Below are 17,605 nucleotides of genomic sequence, written 5' to 3' on the forward strand. Positions count from 1 at the left end.
AGAGAAATAAATAAATAAAGTATAGATCCCTAAAATTTCTACTAAATTAGAGTAAAGCAGGGTGGTTAAGACTGAGGAAACACTGGCGGTACAATAAATATGAAACAAAACAGATCTAAAATACAACAATTCAAGGGCTAACGACTCTAGAACACGAGTAAATAGAAATAAAAAACAAAGCTAAAAACCCAGAGATCATGACAGAGAGCAAAATGTTTATTTTTGCTTCTACTGTAGTAATGCAAAAATACATTTTTAGGAAGGTTTTGTAGTTGCCAGAACTTTGTTGATCCATTGAAGATATTTTGAGATGTCCGTATAGACATTGGGCACATCTGGGTAGTTACAGTTGTGATATTTGTTGAAAGAAACAATACCAACAGCTAAACCGTTGCACACCAGAGGACCACCAGAATCACCCTGTGAGGAAGGAGGATTTTCAGTTTTCATTTCATATTTAATTTAGGTTGTTCAGCTATTTGTCAACAGGAAACAAGTAGACATAGACAATGAAAGGACAGAAGCCATACCTGACAGAATCCTTTGTCTGTGCCGTATCCACCTGCACAGATAACATTAACAGGAAGACCGGGCCATTGTTCCCTACAGACTTCTGGGTTAATGACGGACACGTTCACCACTCTCAGGTCATCGACAACTGAGCCACCATTTTTAGTTTTTCCCCATCCAGCCACTTGACAAATTTGATTTTCTTCCAAGGTTATTTCAGCACATGGAAGTTGAATTATTTGTACTTTGCAGCCTAGTTGAGCTTTCCTAGACAGCTGTAGACACACAACAGCATTGAATTAGAAATGTCGATGTCTAGTACATTTGTAGTATTTATGTAATCTAAATAAATAAACCATAAATTACATCACCTGTAATGGTTGTTTGTGTAAATATATACTTACTTTAAGGAGCATGATGTCCTCACCCAGCCAAACATCATTAAAATTGCTGGGTTTGAATTTCCTTTCGACGATTATTTTTATATCACTGCCCTGCTGGAGATTGTGGTTGCCAATAACAACATGTGTGATGTTCCTGAACAAGTAATCATTGAGATGTGGTGAATATGTTTAAGAAAACTATTTTAATGGCGCGCATCAGAGACTGCCTCACAAGAAAACATATTACTTACACAGTGTCACAGTGTGCAGCGGTTACAACAAAGTCCTCAGTGACAAGAAATCCTCCACATACATGACCCTTGCTGCTCTGTACAGAAGCCATATACAACATTGATTTATCTGGCGCTTTTTTACCATGTATGATGTCAGTTCCATATCCTGCAAAAAAATGGAAAATAAAGTAAGCCAAAACACTGTAAATGTCACATTAACACGCTCTTATGACTCTCAAATGACACACTTTCTCTGTGTATATACATAGTTTCTCTTTCACATATTTTGTCAATAGCAGGGATAGTGATAATGGGCAGAGAATAATATTAATGTCATTCTTACCTAGTTGTCCCAGACATGTCAGAACATAGACCAGCAGAAATGCATGCAGACTTTCCATGTTGCCACTGAAACAGCCTCCGGGGGTGTCAAGGAGACCCTTTTATACAGCAGTTTGCTGTGTTGTCAAGTATGATTATCATCGTTCTTATTTTGACTTATAACCACATCCTTTATTCGGTGTATGTGTGCCCTTCATTTGGAACCTTGGTGTTATCGTGCTTATCATAACTGCACAGTACCTCGCCAGTCTTAACCACATTCTGTGTCTTTTTAGACCTCCTCTTCTTCTATAATCACTAATCAAGTCAGATCGATTTAATCAGTAAAAACAGACATTTTAATTCTTTTATAAAAACCAAAGTCTGTCAGAATGATCGATTGGTTGTTCTCTCTGAATTACTTTCTTTCCTTTTCTTGCCTTACTTTGTTCTTACTAGGCTACTGTAGACCTGCTTCTCTTCACTGTTTGTAAGTAAGTGTTTTATGAGTGGTTTATATGTCATTGATATTGCTGAATGTAATGTGTTCCCCAAAGTAAGTTACGGTTAATCACATAACATTTTTAAGCAACGCACTAATGTAAATGTTGAATAGTTCCTGGACTGGTTCTCACGCGGCACTTTTCTCCTCTACTTGAGGTATGTTGTTTGAAGCACTCACAGCACTTTAAACAACATACCACATTCACCCATTCATTCATACAGGCACTTTTTTTTCTATGCTCAAGTGCTGTTTACACTCTGCATACATCTGAGAGTAACTTGGGTCTAGTAACTTGCCCAAGCGTATTTGGCATGCAGCGTGCTATTATATTAAATTCAGTAATTCACTAAATTCAGTAATCACATTACTGTTACAATGATGTAAGTTCTGGCATTGCAAAGATTCTGAACTCACGGGCATGAATGTCAAATGGAAAGATATCTTTTTTTTAATGCACACTTGCACTGCAATCACAGTAAAGCTATTCTGAGGTGACTACACCTGTAGTATCACTTCTTGTAAGACAAGCTTTTCGTGCCCTCTTTTCCAGGCAAACTTAGATATCAGATTAGATGGTGACAGTTTTAAACCCACAGATATAAGAGCGGTACAGCTGCAGTTCTATTTTTTTAATCTCAGCTTTTGAACACTGTTTTCGAAACCTTATACCCTTTTGGATACTGCTGATCAACAATTCATAAATGAATAACACAAAGGGCACATAGCTATTTTTTTTATGTAGCTCAAAGGTCACTGAAAAACTTTACATTCACTGTGACGAAGTATAACTGAACTACAGAAACCACAGATAACAAATTTCATGTAGAACGTCAATGTTCTCAATATCACAGTGATGAAAGTGAAATATTAAAATATAAGCTTACTACTAAATAGTAGTAAGGGGGCACACCTTACAGTTTTTCTCAAATGCTAAAACACATGTCACAAACGTTACCACCAGGTTCCCCCAATGTCCAAACACAACACCCTTCTCTAAAGCTACATAAACACAACCACACCTTCCCACTGCAAAACTCAAACTCCCACACCAAGAGAGCAGCTCGAAGCTGTCAAAACTGTAAACACTATACACAGCATTACACACTACAGCAAAACAATTGAAAACACAATGCTCAATTTGTGAGAAGGTTCTTTGTTTCATAACTGCCAATGCATATTTTAGAAACTATACAGTAACGGATCGTCGTAGATCTCTGCAGAGGATTAGGCATTTAGATTTGTGAGTTTCATATGAGTAGTATAAATCTATAGAAAATCCTGCATGTACGTACACTACTGTAACACAACTCAATGCAAAAACAGAACCTATTGCACACAACAGTAATCTTGAAAACATGAACAGGGTGTGAAGTTTTTTTATTTACGTTATTCACACCACACACACACCACAATCACTGTGCGGCATCATGTCGCTGAGCTGTTGCTCGCATCTCGTCCGTAATGATGGTGCGAGGTTGTCTTGCTCTCCCTCCTGGACCTTCTCCTCTCCCATGTTGGCCTTCTCCTCTTCCTCGTTGGTCGCTCCTCTTCCTCCTCTCATTTGAACTCCTCTTCCTCATTGGCCTGCTCCTCTTCTTCCAGGGCCAGCTCTTCTCCCTCCTCTGCATCAAATTCCTCTTCCCCTGACTCTGCCTTCATCCATTGTGTTTGTTTGGAATCTTCAGCATACTGTGCACTCTGAACTTGCTTTTACATGTGGGTACAGCATTAGCAACAAGTGTCTACAATTTTGAGTCATTGTGTGTAGTGAATGACGCCAGGTGTGTTCCCTGTGTTCAAAGATTGGTGACTGTGGCAAGCATTTTGCATCACATGGGCTTTCATTTGAGGATATGAGCAGAGTTGTTTTGCAACATGTGTTTTAGCAAGGAAAAATGTGTTTAGATTTATGAGTACAGAGGGTTGTGTTTTGTGACTTGTGTCTTCATGTGACATGTGTTTATGGTACTGGAATATGGTGGCTACATTTAGTAAATGTGTTTAGACTACTGGTCATTTGGGTTACAGGATTGGCTTTTGTGTTTTAACATTTGAGAAAAACTGTAATATATTTACATGTTTATATGTTATGTTCTAAGTAAATTTAAAGATTTAACATTTCTTACTCCAGTAGTTGGTGCTAGTATGAAAGAGAGCCACCTCTTCTGACTTTACTGACTTCAGAGTGACTTTGTGTTGACCTCACATGTCACAAAGCCACTGGAGAGATTGGCTCTCATCAGTTCACAAGTGGAAAATGTTCATGACCCCCTTCAGTTTGCTTACCAGGCTCTTGTAGGGGGTGGATGATGGCATTATTTACATGCTGTAGCACTCTCACTCTCAGCCAGATGATATTGGTGACATTGTGAGAGAAAGCGCTCTAGATGGATGTCACCACTCCAACTATGTCCTAGATTTCTAGTAATCTGTCAGAGAAACCTTAGTTTGATGTTCTGGTTAATGAAGTTTTACACTACCTCACATTATAAACCTTGTATTATGGGCCTCTAATGTGATGGGCCAAGACAAACATTCTGGAAATACTTTGTTTGTTTGGTGACCTGGATGAACTGCTTCAGGCAGGAAGAGCATGGTGATGATTGCGTGATATAAGATAAGGTGTCTTATACCATGGTCTGCAAAGCTTGAAACACTTTCATAGCATTATCTGACAAGAATGTGATGAGTTCAGCAAATGTTGTTAGATCAAAGCTGTTGTTTTTCTTTTTTGCTCCACTTTTTTTTTGGTTCCCTTTTACACTGCTACAACTAGATGACTAAGAGAAACCACAGCGTCAGTCTTCAGGTTTTACCACCTTTGCTTTTGCATGTGTTATGGTGGCATGTGCAAGTAATTTCTTAATTCCTGACTGCCAGCAGTGTGTGTGTGTGTGTGTGTGTGTGTGTGTGTGTGTGTGTGTGTGTGTGTGTGTGTGTGTGTGTATTTGAAAAATGCATACACCTGACTAACTGGTGATACTTTTGACTGGTGTGAAGATGTTAGTGTGGTTGTTTGTTAAATGGGAAAGGAATATTAAAAGAGGCTAAATGAAATTTGTGAATCAGAGATTTGTATATAATTTCCACACGATATGCACAAAGAAGACAGATTTTGGAAGCCCGAAAAAATAATAACTATCTATTATTTTATATATTTATTGTAAAGTTGTCAGTCTATCAGTATGTTATTTACCATAGTAATATGGTAAATGTGATGCAACTGACAGATACTTAATCTATTATCTCTATTTTATTAGTTATTTAATTCTCCATTTATATGATTTTTTGTTCTCTGATACTTTTACTGCATTGTTTAATTAATTTTAATCCATGTTAGGTCTCCTTCTCTAGGTTTTTATGCATGCTACTACATGTGCAGTTGCACCAAAAAACCCAAAACAAAAAAGCATTGTTCTTTAATGCAGATATATGATGTACAACCACAGTTGTACATAATCAAAAAAGCAGAAAGGCAAGCAGAGAGGACCTCATATTTTACCCATATTTTATTCACAATAGAGCACAAAAATATACAAAACATTTCAACTGAGAAAATGCACCAGTTTGAGAATTTTATGGCAAATATTTTCATTAGCAAGAGAGTGTGTGGAGGTCATAATTAATTATCTAATTATTAGCAACAGTAGACTAACAAGATGTTAACAGTACCTTTATATAAAAGGCTGTAAATTGTCTGTGAAAGAAAAACAATCTAGGTGCTTCATTTTGGTGGTGGTCATCTTACAATAATGAAGCAGTCATCTTATTGCCCTTGAAAGGTATAAAGCTATTTTCTTCTTATTAAATGCATGCTGTTGTAACTGTCTTTAGTTAAGAGGAAGAAATCAATCTACACCTGCAGTTTATCACTGGGCTGTGTAAAAACACAAAACAGTACAGAGAAGCCCCAGTTTATACCCAGAAACTTCTTTCTGTAAGCTCTTCTGTAACCTCTTACCACCCTGATCTCAGACCAAATACACACGTCTTGTTTATCACTCAAACTTTCTGGTAAAACACTGTCCCCTAGTGGTGAAAATGGGAGTTAAATTGTCCAAAATCTCACTGCAAGAGCAAACGGATGCCATCGTGGTGCCATAAAATGTCTTTGTTTCAATTTTCAGTGTTTTCATTCATTATTACTGTGTTTTCCTCCATTGCACTGATATTTCTTCAAGCAATGGGTAACTGATCCATCTAGGAAGTCACTTAAATTAGCTGTTTAAGGAAGCAACATCAGATGTTATTGTTCACACCTTAGAGCTGAACTTCATTACACCATGCCATACCTGTTCCATTTAAGGGTAGCATTGTGCTTGAGTGAAGGGTTTATGAGCTTTCTGACTTGTCAGTGGATATTAGTTCTCGTCAGTTTATGTAATACAACCAACGAACCACAGGAAAACCTCCTTTGACTTTTTTCATACGTGATACTAACTTGTGCACTTCAAAGCTACTATGTCACTGATCTATTTGTAAGCTTGACAATGAAAGAGTCATCAGCAGTTTTTGTTAGATATTGCTTAGATATTGTTAGATATTTTGTTAGATACAGTTAATGTTAGATATTGCAGAATTTAAGCAGTTTACACAGCTCACATATCACTTGCCCAACAGTCTTACAATACACCCACAATAACATGGAAAATATTTTTTACCCTTTGCATTTTTTTTTCTTGAGAATATCTGTGATCCAAGGAAGAAATTGTGATATGTCTGTATAGACGTTTGGGACATCTGGATATTTACAGCCATTGTTGTTGTTAAAGGAAACAATGCCAACAGCCAACTCGTTACATACGAGAGGCCCACCAGAATCACCCTGTGAGGAAGAAATATCAAATATTAATTTGTTTTTGTTTGATAATTTTGATGTTTAAACTATGTTTGATAATTCATATGAAAAAAATTACCTGACAGATTCCAATCTTTGCTTTGTATCCACCGGCGCAAATAACATTTTTTAAAGTTCTTCTCCACACCTTCTGACACTTGTCCTTGTTAATGATGGGAACATTTAGCACTTGCAGCTCATTAACATAATCAGATCGATGTTTACCAGGTTCTGTGGGCCCCCATCCAGCTACACTGCAGATCTTGTTTTCCTCCAGGTTTAGTTTTTGAATTGGAAGTGGAATTAGCTTAATTGGTTTTTTGTTACCCAGGGGAACTTTCTTAGACAGCTGGAAAGATAAAAAACAAACAAACAAAAAAAAAAAACCCCACAGAAAATAAAAATGATTATTTATATATGAGGCTGCCATATCGCGCCATCGGCCCCTCTGGCCATCACCAGTAGGCGGTAGGTGAAGAGTCTTGCCCAAGGACACAACGACCGAGACTGTCCGAGCCGGGGCTCGAACCGGCAACCTTCCGATTACGCGGCGAACGCCCAACTCTTGAGCCACGTTCGCCCAAATGTGTTTTGATTGGTTGACACTTAAAGAAAATCATATAATTTTTGAATGGTTTGATTATAAATGCTGGCAGAAAGTGCCAGAAAATGTTTCTCTGAATGATTTAGGGTTTTTTTGCTGTTCTTTTAATTTTATTTCTTTTATATTTTCCTCCCTGTATTAACCTTTTTAATGATTGATTGATTCATAAGAACGTCTGATATCTTTTATGAAGTCGAGGCTGAATAGATGAATACTTACTTTGAGAAGCATGATGTCACTTCCATTTTCAACTTTGTTGAAGGCAGGGTGTCTGCAGATCATTTTTACTCCATATCTCATTTTCTTATTTTCCTTCCTGAGATCATGGGTGCCCAGAACAACACTTAAGGATTTAGGATTCCTGCAGGAATGATTGAAAAACAAAATAATTATTTATGTTTAGATGAATGTGACATTGCTTGAAGTATCGGTGGCTACTCACTCAAAACGACAGTGCGCAGCAGTCATTACAAAGTCTTTACTGACAAGGAATCCTCCACATGTGTGTTTTTTGTTGTTTTGTACTGATGCCATATACTGCATGGACTTTTCCTCAGCCTTTTTGCCATTTATGATTTCACTTCCCAGTGCTGAAAATAAATGAAGAAAAACTGAGAGAAATATAGTTTTTGCATAACTTTAAGAAAAATATTTTACAATCTTACCATTTTGAATGAGGCATGTCACAGCTGTGACTAGAAGACACTTCTGTAGAGCGTGCATGATGCGTGGAAGTCAACTAGAATGTCGTTGTTTAGGGGGACAGTTTGTCTGCTTTATGCATCACCTTGCAATGTTTCTGTGGCTTTTCATCAACACTTCCCATCAGTCACTCCTCCCACATCAATCATCTATCTCCACTAAACATGTGATTTTATTTTTTCTCTTAAATAAACTTGAACTAACTAATTAACTAATTGAACCAAATTAGTTTAAATGTAATGAATTATAAATGTAATGAATTTTTAATTTATATATATATATATATTGTAAAACCAAGCAAAGGTATGAAACACCAAAGAGTACCAAAACCTGTGAAAAACTGTGAGTCATTGAAACCACTTTTCCAGCTACACCTTCACAGTCACATGTCAGATGCAAAAAACAAAGAAAGACAGAACAGAAGACACAAGAGGGTGCAGACACAACAGTGCAACAGAAAAGTGCAACAGTGACAGTTGATTAAATAAGTCTTTTAACATCACTACAGTATGCTCTCTCTATCAAGCCTCTTTCCTGTTATTTCCTGCTAGTATATTACATTTGAATGTGTAGTTGCTTCTAGAAGTTTGAGATGAACTTCAAAAATGGACACATAGTGCAGTAAGTACACATATTAGAGATTTATTCATTTATTATTTATTTATTTCACTTCCTAGTGCCCAAGAAGAAATGTAGAAAATTTGAGAGAGAATATTTTCACAACATATTTTGAAATCTTACATTTTTTTATGAGGCATGTCATAGCCTGAAGAGAAGAAGAGAAGAGCAGAAACTTCCTCAGACTGTGCATGACGCATAGAAGTCAAGTAAAATGTAATCGTTTTAAGGGGGGCAGTTTGCCTGTTTTATGCATCACTTTGCAATCTGTAAGCGGTTTTCATTTAACACTTCCTATCTTTCTCTCCTCTCAAAATTTTGTTGCACATTTATCTCCTCTAAATGCACACATGTCTGCATGTGTGTGTTTGTTGAAGGTGTGAAACATGTCTTAGCATCAAAAATTATCATCATTTTTACAAGCGAAGATGTTAGTGTAGTGACAGTATCTTACTGTTGAATTTGACCAGCATGAAGAAACAATGTGCAATGACAATAAAGTTGAATTCTAAACTATGTTTTCTAAAATAAAAAATATATATAGGTTGCTGTCTTGATGCGTACTCAATCTTCCAGGTTAAGAAATCCTAAAAAGTCATTAACAAACAGATAATTTCCACACGATATGCACAAAGATATATATTATATATTTATATTATATATTTATTGTACAGTTGTCAGTCTATCGGTATGTTATTTACCATAGTAATATAGTAAATGTGATGCAACTGACATATACTTAATCTATTATCTCTATTTTATTAGTTATTTAATTCTCTATTTATATGATTTTTGTTCTCTGATACTTTTACTGCATTGTTTTAATTAATTTTAAACCTTGTTAGGTCTCCTTTAAGTTTTTATCAGTGTTGGGCAAGTTACTTTGAAAAAGTAATTAATTATAGTTACTAGTTACTTCTTCAAAAAAAGTAACTGAGTTAGCAACTGAGTTACAATATTCTAAAAGTAATTAATTATTTGAAAAGTAACTATTGCGTTACTTTAAAAAAACGTTTAATCCTCTGGGGTCCAGGGTATAATTGGCCATTTTTAACTACTTTCGATTTTCTCTCCACATTTTACCTTAAAAAATATTTACTTTGTCTTGTATCATTCTTTTCAGTACAACCTCACATGTCTGAATTTACAGTTATGTTTTCATTTTAACATACTGTATTAACACAATTGATCTAAAATCAGACAAAAAACATAAAATCAGAGTAGAAAAAGTTATATCTTTAACTGCAACAACCACAGACATGTTTAATGAATCATATTTCATAACTTTAAATCAGAATCAGAATCAGAATCAGAATCTTGTTTATTGGCCAAGTATATGTGCAGACACATACAAGGAATTTGGTTCCGGTAGATGGTGGCTCTAAAGCACAGCAATGTAAATCACACACACACACACGTGTCTATATATACACATTACACATACATAAATGCAAATATAAATTGTCAATTTTAAAATCCTATCCACAAGTTTTGCAAACAACAAAGTTATTTGCATCCATTTACCTTTTACCTTGATTTTTTTAAATAACCATTTCAAACTATTTACAGAACAATCATCTGTTCTGCATTCAATAAGATGCCACACAAAATAATTTCTGTCCACTATAAAGGAGAACATCACAGCCTGCAGGTCTGACAGCAGCAGGTGTATCACTCCTGTTTCTACCTGGAGACAGCAGCCGCCTCATTGTTCTGACACACAACACAAAACTATCCACAACACTACACTCTAACTACACAAGACAACACATTAACTACACACTCCAAAAACATCTCAAAACTCGCTCTCTCTCTTTTTCTGCTCTTTCTCTCTCTCTCTCTCTCTCTCTCGCCATCACTCCTAAAACGTCCTCTGTTTTGTTTTTGTTTTTTTGATCATAAGCAGAGTGCTTGCTAGCGCTGTCCTTAGACAGTAAACGTGACAAAACTATTGAGGAAAAAACGCTGCGTATACATTGTTTATCATGACCCTATCAACACAATTTATAAACTGGTATAAATCACCTTGTTGCTTTGTCTTTAAGCGGTCATGTGATTGGCTTACCACGACTACTTTATTTTTCCTCAGTCAAGCAGCAGCACTCCTGCCATTGTTTTGCCCCCTTAGCTCCAGGTGTTGTGCTAGAAAGTGATCATGAACACTTTCTAGCGCGGGAGTGCGCGCAGCTGCTTAAAGCTGTAGCGTCCGTAGGCAGCTACGTCCGTGCAACTGATATAAGATGCAGTAAACTGAACACAGCTTCAACCGTCTGTTTGTTGAAAAATAGTAACGGACCGCATTTTCTTGTTAGTAACTGTAACGACATTGTAACGATAGGAATAGTAATTAGTTAGATTATTTCGTTACTGAAAAAAGTAACGCCGTTATTCCCATCACTGGTTTTTATGCATGCTACTACATGTGCAGTTGCACCAAAAAAACAAAAAAACAAAAACCCAAAAAAGCATTGTTATTTGCAGATATGTGATATACAACCACAGTTTTACATAACCAAAAAAGCAGAAAGGCAAGCAGAGAGGCCCTCATAAATCCGTATTTTATTCACAATAGAGCACAAAAATATACAAAATGTTTCAACTGAGAAAATGCACCAGTTTGAGAAAAAAAAAAGTCATTTTGAATTTTATGGCGTTGCACATTTCTATAAGCAAGAGAGTGTGTGGAGGTCATAATTATTTATCTAATTATTAGCAACAGTAGACTAACAAGATGTTAACAGTAGCTTTATGTTAAAGGTTGTAAACTGTGAAAAAAACAAAAACAATCTTGCTTCATTTTGGTGGTGGTCACCTTACAATAATGAAGCAGTCATCTTATTGCCCTTGAAAGCTAAGCAGGGGTGTCCAAACTTTTTTCACTGAGGGCCAATTAGGTATAAATTAGGTATATAACCTTAACTTTACTGTATTAAAGTTAGAAAAATCACTTAAAAGTGGTCAAATGTGTTATATTGTTGAATATAATTAAAGACAAAACTGCCTTCATCACAGCTTTCCATAAATGGATGTTTATTGATTTATTCAGAAAAAGCTTTGGTAGCTCATTCTCAGAACAGCAGCCTCAGATTTCTTCTTAGACAGAGGATTTACAGCAAATATAAATTGTCGATTTTAAAATCCTATGCACAAGTTTTGCAAACAACAAAGTTATTTTGCATCCATTTAAAACAATAAAGGGGAAAATGGGACGGTACATTTCAAGTTTGTTATTTAAGTTATTAGGCTTAGCAAAACATCTATTAACGTCCGTTTGAAACGATTATCAACATTAACAGACTGAACTGGACTTAATAACAGGAGTCCATATAATTTTAGTAAATTATTCTGGTGAGTATCAGCTGCGCTGGGTATGTAAATCGGGCCATCCAGCTGCGGCACATTATTTCGGTGACTTTAACGAAGCCGTGTTTTATGAGGTCTCCATCTGAAAAAGCCTTGCCATGTCTTGCGATGAGTTGGGCGACCTCATAGCTGGCTATTGGAGCCTTTTCCTGGACAATTTGAGCACGAAAAAAAATACTGTTGCTGACCCCGCAGGAGAGCTACCCTTTGCTGCTCTCGCTCAGCACCAGTGTAGGATGCATAGGCCTGATGTTTGGTTTCATAATGACGTGGTGCATTATTTCATAATTGCCACAGTTTCAGTGCAGATCAAACAGATACACTTCCCCTTGAATTATTTGAAGAAATATTCACTCTCCCACCGTGTCTGAAATTTTCTGCACTCACTTTTCTACCTTTCGCTTCTTTGGTTCTGCCATGTTTAGTAACTTGGGGTAAATTTCTTCTGTGATTGTCCATTTTGGTGGAGCAACTGCCTTGATCAACAGCAGCTCCCCCTGGTGTTAAAACTAAGAGGTGCAATACACTCAAGCAAAAGTTGAAGTGTGGGCCATATTCTATTCTATTTATAAAATTACTTGCGGGCCAATTAAAAATGGACCGCGGGCCGTAAAAATATTTGTATACAAAATGACTTTTGTTGGCCTTCAGACAATAATTCTGATTGCTACAGTGCCAGACAGGACACAAAAAAAGGAAAAACAAAAAAACAAAAAGACTTTTGTTTAATATGAGGCTCACTATTGACACATTATAGCCACATATTCTCATTCACACATTATATTTTATTTGAAATTTAATTAGTGTCTGGATTTTAGTTTTGGTAAAAGGCTCTGTTGACAGATGTAATCAGTTTCTTTCTCTTTTTGTAAACAAGGTCGAGTCAGCAATAGTACCTCCTACATGTGATCCGTCCATGTTTAGTCCCTGTTCAGCTGCCAGTTTAAACCTGTCTCAATTACACTTCTTAACGAGATGATTAGTCAAATTAAACCTTCTGGTTCTCCCGTGGATGTTATCCCTGCATGGTTTTTAAAGAGGTTTTTCCCTTGATTGGAACCTTAGTCCTTGCCATTATAAATATCAATATTACTTCCAGTGTACTTCCTGATGGTTTAAAACATGCAATTGTAAACCCTTTATTTAAAAATCCTGGCCGTGACCCTTCAGTTTGCTCAAATTTTTGACCTATTTCAAAATTTCCATTCTTTACTATATTTTCCATTCAAAGTTATTGGAAAAAAAATGTTTTTACCCAACTGAATACGTTTTTACGTACTAATGGTATCCTGGAAGTTTTTCGGTTTGGTTTAAACATCTACACTCCACTGAAACAGCACTTTTATGGGTTTTGTAACGATATCTGTTTAGCCAATGATTGTCGAAGTACCGTGAGCCTTGTGCTTTTAGATCTAACTACAGCGTTTAATACTGTTGGCGACAGTATTCTTATCTCTTGTTTGGAACGCCTGGTTGGCATCAAAGGTGTAACACTGGATTGGCTTCGTTCAATAACTTCGTTATTTGAGTGGCAGAACGTTTAGTGTTAATGTTGAAAATTTGAATCCACCTCAGCCCCTCTTTCTTGTGGGGTGCCACAGGGCTCAATCCTTGGCCCTCTTCTTTTTTCACTGTACGTGCTCCCTTTGGGGTCTATTTTAGAAAACACAAAATATCCTTTCACTGCTATGCAGACGACTGCCAAATTTATTTGCCTTTAGCGCCAAACGGCCCAGGCTCGATTCAAATCTTTCTGAACTGCCTTGAAGATGTCAGAGCTTGGATGGCTCTGAACTTTTTGAGCTTCAATGAGGATAAAATGGAAGTGATTGCATTTAGGCCTAATAATATTTCATGCAACCCGCTTGGGAATTGTGGTTGGCTTGGCTAATTTCAAAGTCCTAACGCTGGTTTATAAATGCCTAAATGCTCCCCCTTACCTTTCCGAGATACTTCAGCCTTATATTCCTTCACGGGCCCTTAGATCAGCCAACCTGCTGCTTTTGGTTGTTCCAAAATCTAGGCTAAAGCGTAGAGGACAACAAGCGTCTTCAATTATGACTCCCAAACTTTGGAATAAGTCCCCTTAAATATCAGACAGGCATATTCATTTCCTATTTTTATGTCTCTTTTGAAAAAACACCTTTTCTTGATAGCATTTAGACTGGTGTGAGTTGATATGTTTGTTATGTGTTATTATGTGTTTATGTGGGTGTCAGTGGTTTTATCTTGTGTTTTACCCCTTTGTCTCTGTACAGCACTTTGGGCAAACTCTTTGTTTTTAAATGTGCTATATAAATAAATTGGATTTGGATTTTGGTTTCTTTTTCATAAATAACAGCATGCACAGTATAAACTGATGTAAAATAAAATGTGCAAAAAGTCTACTAAATACAGGAAATTAATTCATGAATTATCAAATTTCTTTGTGAAGTCATTCGACCTCTCAATAGCCATGTACAATTGTGATGTCAAACAAAACTATACACTTTTCTTTCTTTCTTTTTTCTGATTGATGTGGATTGAGGAGTTTTAGCCATGGTGAAGTGTCTGGCCATGTTTCATAAGAATCACTCCTCCTACAGTATCGGTCAGATTGTAATGAAATGAGATTAATTTGCGCTGGATATTACTGTTTATGAGCCTTTTTGAATTCTCAATGGATCTTTATTCTTTTTCTGACAAATTAGTTTGTGTAATACAACTAATGACAAACCTTTGTTTGTTTTTTTTACATCATACTAACTTGCGCACTTCAAAGCTACTATGTTACTGATGTTCTAGTGTAAGCTTGACATTGAAAAGAGTCATCAGCAGTTTTTTGAAAGGCCCTTTAATGTTAGATATTGCTGAATTTAAGCAGTTTACACAGCTCACATATCACTTGCCCAACAGTCTTACAATACACCCATAACACAATTTAAAATATTTTTTACCCTTTGCATTTTTTTTTCTTGAGAATATCTGTGATCCAAGGAAGAAATTGTGATATGTCTGTATAGACGTTTGGGACATCTGGATAGTTACAGCCATTGTCGTTGTTAAAGGAAACAATGCCAACAGCCAACTTGTTACATATGAGAGGCCCACCAGAATCACCCTGTGAGGAAGAAATATCAAATATTAATTTGTTGTTTTTCAATAATTTTGATGTTTATACTATTTTGATAAGAAAACATGAAAAAAAGACCTGACAGATTCCACTCTTTGCTTTGTATCCACCGGCGCAAATAACATTTTTGGGAATTTGTCCCCACACCTTCTGACACTCGTCCTTGTTAATGATGGGAACATCCAACACTTGCAGCTCATTAACATAACCAGATCGATGTTTACGAGGTTCTGTGGGCCCCCATCCAGCTACACTGCAGATCTTCTTTTCCTTCAGGTTTAGTTGTTGAATTGGAAGTGGAATTAGCTTAATTGGTTTTTTGCCACCCAGGGAAACTTTCTTAGACAGCTGGAAAGATAAAATCAAAAACCTCAGAAAATAAATGATTAAAATTGAAATCAGTTATGAAGATGTCAAATTTGTGTGTATTTAAAGTTCTCCAATATTTGTCTTTGCATGTCTCTCAAACAGATAGTGCACTTGCACAAATGTGGGTAGCGACTTGCATAAGGCAAATTATTCTAAAATACTATTATTATCGTCTTTGTATTTAGATGTATTAATATATCTAATAATGCGTGACATGTATATTATTGTTACAGCAAAAATAAGAAAAGGTGCTTGTTTGTTTTGTTGTGGAACAAGAAGTAATTTCATGTATTATTATTGTTGCTGTTGGTTTTACCTATACTACAATCAAATGTGCTTTGATTGGTTGAAGCTTAAACAAAATCATGTAATTGGTGATTGATCATGTGGTTTGACAGTAAATGCTGGCCGAAAGTGCCAGAAAATGTTTAGGTTTTTTGTTGTTCTTTTAATTATGTTTCTTTTATTTATTCTTTTATTTTTATTTTATACTTTCCTCCCTGTATTAACTATTTTTATTATTGATTGATTCATAAGAACGTCTGATATCCTTTGTGAAGCCGAGGCTGAATAGATGAATACTTACTTTAAGGAGCATGATGTCATTCCCATTTGCAACTTCCTTGAAGGCAGGGTGTCTGCACATCATTTTTACTCCATATCTCATTTTCTTATTTGCCTTCTTGAGATCATGGGTACCCAGAACAACACTTAAGGATTTAAGCTTCCTACGTGAATAATGAATGAGAAACCAAAATAATTATTTATATTTAGATGAATGTGACACGCTTTTGGTGGTTACTCACTTAACAGCACAATGCGCAGCAGTCATTACAAAGTCTTCACTGACAAGGAATCCTCCACATGTGTGTATTTTGTTGTTTTGTACTGATGCCATATACTGCATGAACTTTTCATCAGCCTTTTTGCCATTTATGATTTCACTTCCCAGTGCTGAAAATAAATGAAGAAAAACTGAGAGAAATATAGTTTTTGCATAACTTTAAGAAAAATATTTTACAATCTTACCATTTTGTATGAGGCATGTCACAGCTGTGAATAGAAGACACTTCTGTAGAGCATGCATGATGCGTGGAAGTCAAGTAAAATGTCGTTGTTTAGGGGGACAGTTTGTCTGCTTTATGCATCACCTTGCAATGTTTCTGTGGCTTTTCATCAACACGTATATGTTGAGTCTGTGAGTCAATGAAACCACATTTTCCAGCTACACCTTCACGGTCACATGTCAGATGTTAAAGTAGTGTAAATGCACACATGTGTGTGTATGTGTGTGCATGTGTGTGTGTGCATTTGTATATGGGTGCCATCTTCTTGTCAAATACCAGAGGACCCCCAGAATCACCCTGTGTGAAAAAAATATCTTTATTTGATTTTGCTGGAGACAACAATAACAACGACAAAAATACATAAAATCACAGTCTTGAAATTTTATGAATTGAGATCTTCAAATATATCATACATATCATATCAACATATAATATTGTAATAAATGAGTTGATGAACACTTTGAGAAGCATGATATCATTTCCAGATTTAGCATTCTTGTAAGAAGGATGCTTGCACTTCTTTTTTATTTGATATATAATGGTCTTCTCAGCTTTCTTGAGATTGTGGGTGCCCAGAACAACATTTCCTGCATTGATAATAATTAAGAAGTCTGCAGAAATATTCATATTTAGGTGATGAACAGATTCCTTGTAGGATCTTAGTAACTTTCCAATCATCACAGTGTGCAGCAGTCAATACAAAGTCTTCACTGACAAGGAATCCTCCACATACGTGCCTTATCCTGTGTTGCATTGATGCCATATACAGCATTGAACTCTTCTTGCTGCAAAGAAATGAAAAAAAAGAAAAAGAATAACAATTATCTCACATTCTTTGAAAAAAAGATAAGATACTAAATTTTTACCATTTTGTTTGAGACAACTAATTGGTAGGAAGAGCAAAAACAGTTGCAGAGTGTGCATTGTGCCTGTGAGGTGCAGTCATTATGCATCACCTTGCAGTCTGTCTGTGGTTTTCAT

The 17,605-nt window shown here is 36.1% G+C and overlaps 3 protein-coding genes across 3 annotated transcripts; all 3 read right to left on the reverse strand.

Moving 5' to 3' along the window:
* Positions 1 to 255: 255 nt before the first annotated feature.
* Positions 256 to 1,527, reverse strand: LOC113016431 (duodenase-1-like). Its single transcript, XM_026159259.1, has 5 exons — positions 1,470 to 1,527; positions 1,145 to 1,292; positions 915 to 1,047; positions 531 to 785; positions 256 to 420 (listed from the first exon to the last, which is right to left on the reverse strand). The coding sequence occupies exons 1-5, from the start codon at positions 1,525 to 1,527 to the stop codon at positions 256 to 258; spliced, it is 759 nt and encodes a 252-aa protein (XP_026015044.1).
* Positions 1,528 to 6,307: 4,780 nt separating this feature from the next.
* Positions 6,308 to 8,116, reverse strand: LOC113016429 (granzyme-like protein 1). The gene is made up of 5 exons (XM_026159257.1): positions 8,059 to 8,116; positions 7,836 to 7,983; positions 7,613 to 7,754; positions 6,869 to 7,138; positions 6,308 to 6,777 (listed from the first exon to the last, which is right to left on the reverse strand). Exons 1-5 carry the CDS (start codon positions 8,114 to 8,116, stop codon positions 6,610 to 6,612), a joined length of 786 nt encoding a protein of 261 aa, XP_026015042.1. The 3' UTR covers positions 6,308 to 6,609.
* Positions 8,117 to 14,890: 6,774 nt separating this feature from the next.
* Positions 14,891 to 16,699, reverse strand: LOC113016428 (granzyme-like protein 1). The gene is made up of 5 exons (XM_026159256.1): positions 16,587 to 16,699; positions 16,364 to 16,511; positions 16,144 to 16,285; positions 15,267 to 15,536; positions 14,891 to 15,176 (listed from the first exon to the last, which is right to left on the reverse strand). Exons 1-5 carry the CDS (start codon positions 16,642 to 16,644, stop codon positions 15,009 to 15,011), a joined length of 786 nt encoding a protein of 261 aa, XP_026015041.1. The 5' UTR covers positions 16,645 to 16,699; the 3' UTR covers positions 14,891 to 15,008.
* Positions 16,700 to 17,605: the final 906 nt, after the last annotated feature.

Source organism: Astatotilapia calliptera, chromosome 23 (assembly GCF_900246225.1).
Source record: "Astatotilapia calliptera chromosome 23, fAstCal1.2, whole genome shotgun sequence".
NCBI classification, from domain to species: domain Eukaryota; kingdom Metazoa; phylum Chordata; class Actinopteri; order Cichliformes; family Cichlidae; genus Astatotilapia; species Astatotilapia calliptera.

What these genes read in the sequence shown, in the direction of transcription:
- LOC113016428 (XM_026159256.1), bottom strand. Translation starts at nt 16,644, where the DNA reads ATGCATGCTCTACAGAAGTGTCTTCTATTCACAGCTGTGACATGCCTC. An exon ending in GACATGCCTCATACAAAATG is followed by an intron (nt 16,512 to 16,586) that starts GTAAGATTGTAA and finishes ATTTATTTTCAG; the next exon opens with CACTGGGAAGTGAAATCATA. An exon ending in GCTGCGCATTGTGCTGTTAA is followed by an intron (nt 16,286 to 16,363) that starts GTGAGTAACCAC and finishes TTATTCACGTAG; the next exon opens with GAAGCTTAAATCCTTAAGTG.
- LOC113016431 (XM_026159259.1), bottom strand. Translation starts at nt 1,527, where the DNA reads ATGGAAAGTCTGCATGCATTTCTGCTGGTCTATGTTCTGACATGTCTG. An exon ending in GACATGTCTGGGACAACTAG is followed by an intron (nt 1,293 to 1,469) that starts GTAAGAATGACA and finishes ATTTTTTTGCAG; the next exon opens with GATATGGAACTGACATCATA. An exon ending in AGGACATCATGCTCCTTAAA is followed by an intron (nt 786 to 914) that starts GTAAGTATATAT and finishes GTGTGTCTACAG; the next exon opens with CTGTCTAGGAAAGCTCAACT.
- LOC113016429 (XM_026159257.1), bottom strand. Translation starts at nt 8,116, where the DNA reads ATGCACGCTCTACAGAAGTGTCTTCTAGTCACAGCTGTGACATGCCTC. An exon ending in GCTGCGCACTGTCGTTTTGA is followed by an intron (nt 7,755 to 7,835) that starts GTGAGTAGCCAC and finishes TCATTCCTGCAG; the next exon opens with GAATCCTAAATCCTTAAGTG. An exon ending in GTGACATCATGCTTCTCAAA is followed by an intron (nt 7,139 to 7,612) that starts GTAAGTATTCAT and finishes TTATCTTTCCAG; the next exon opens with CTGTCTAAGAAAGTTCCCCT.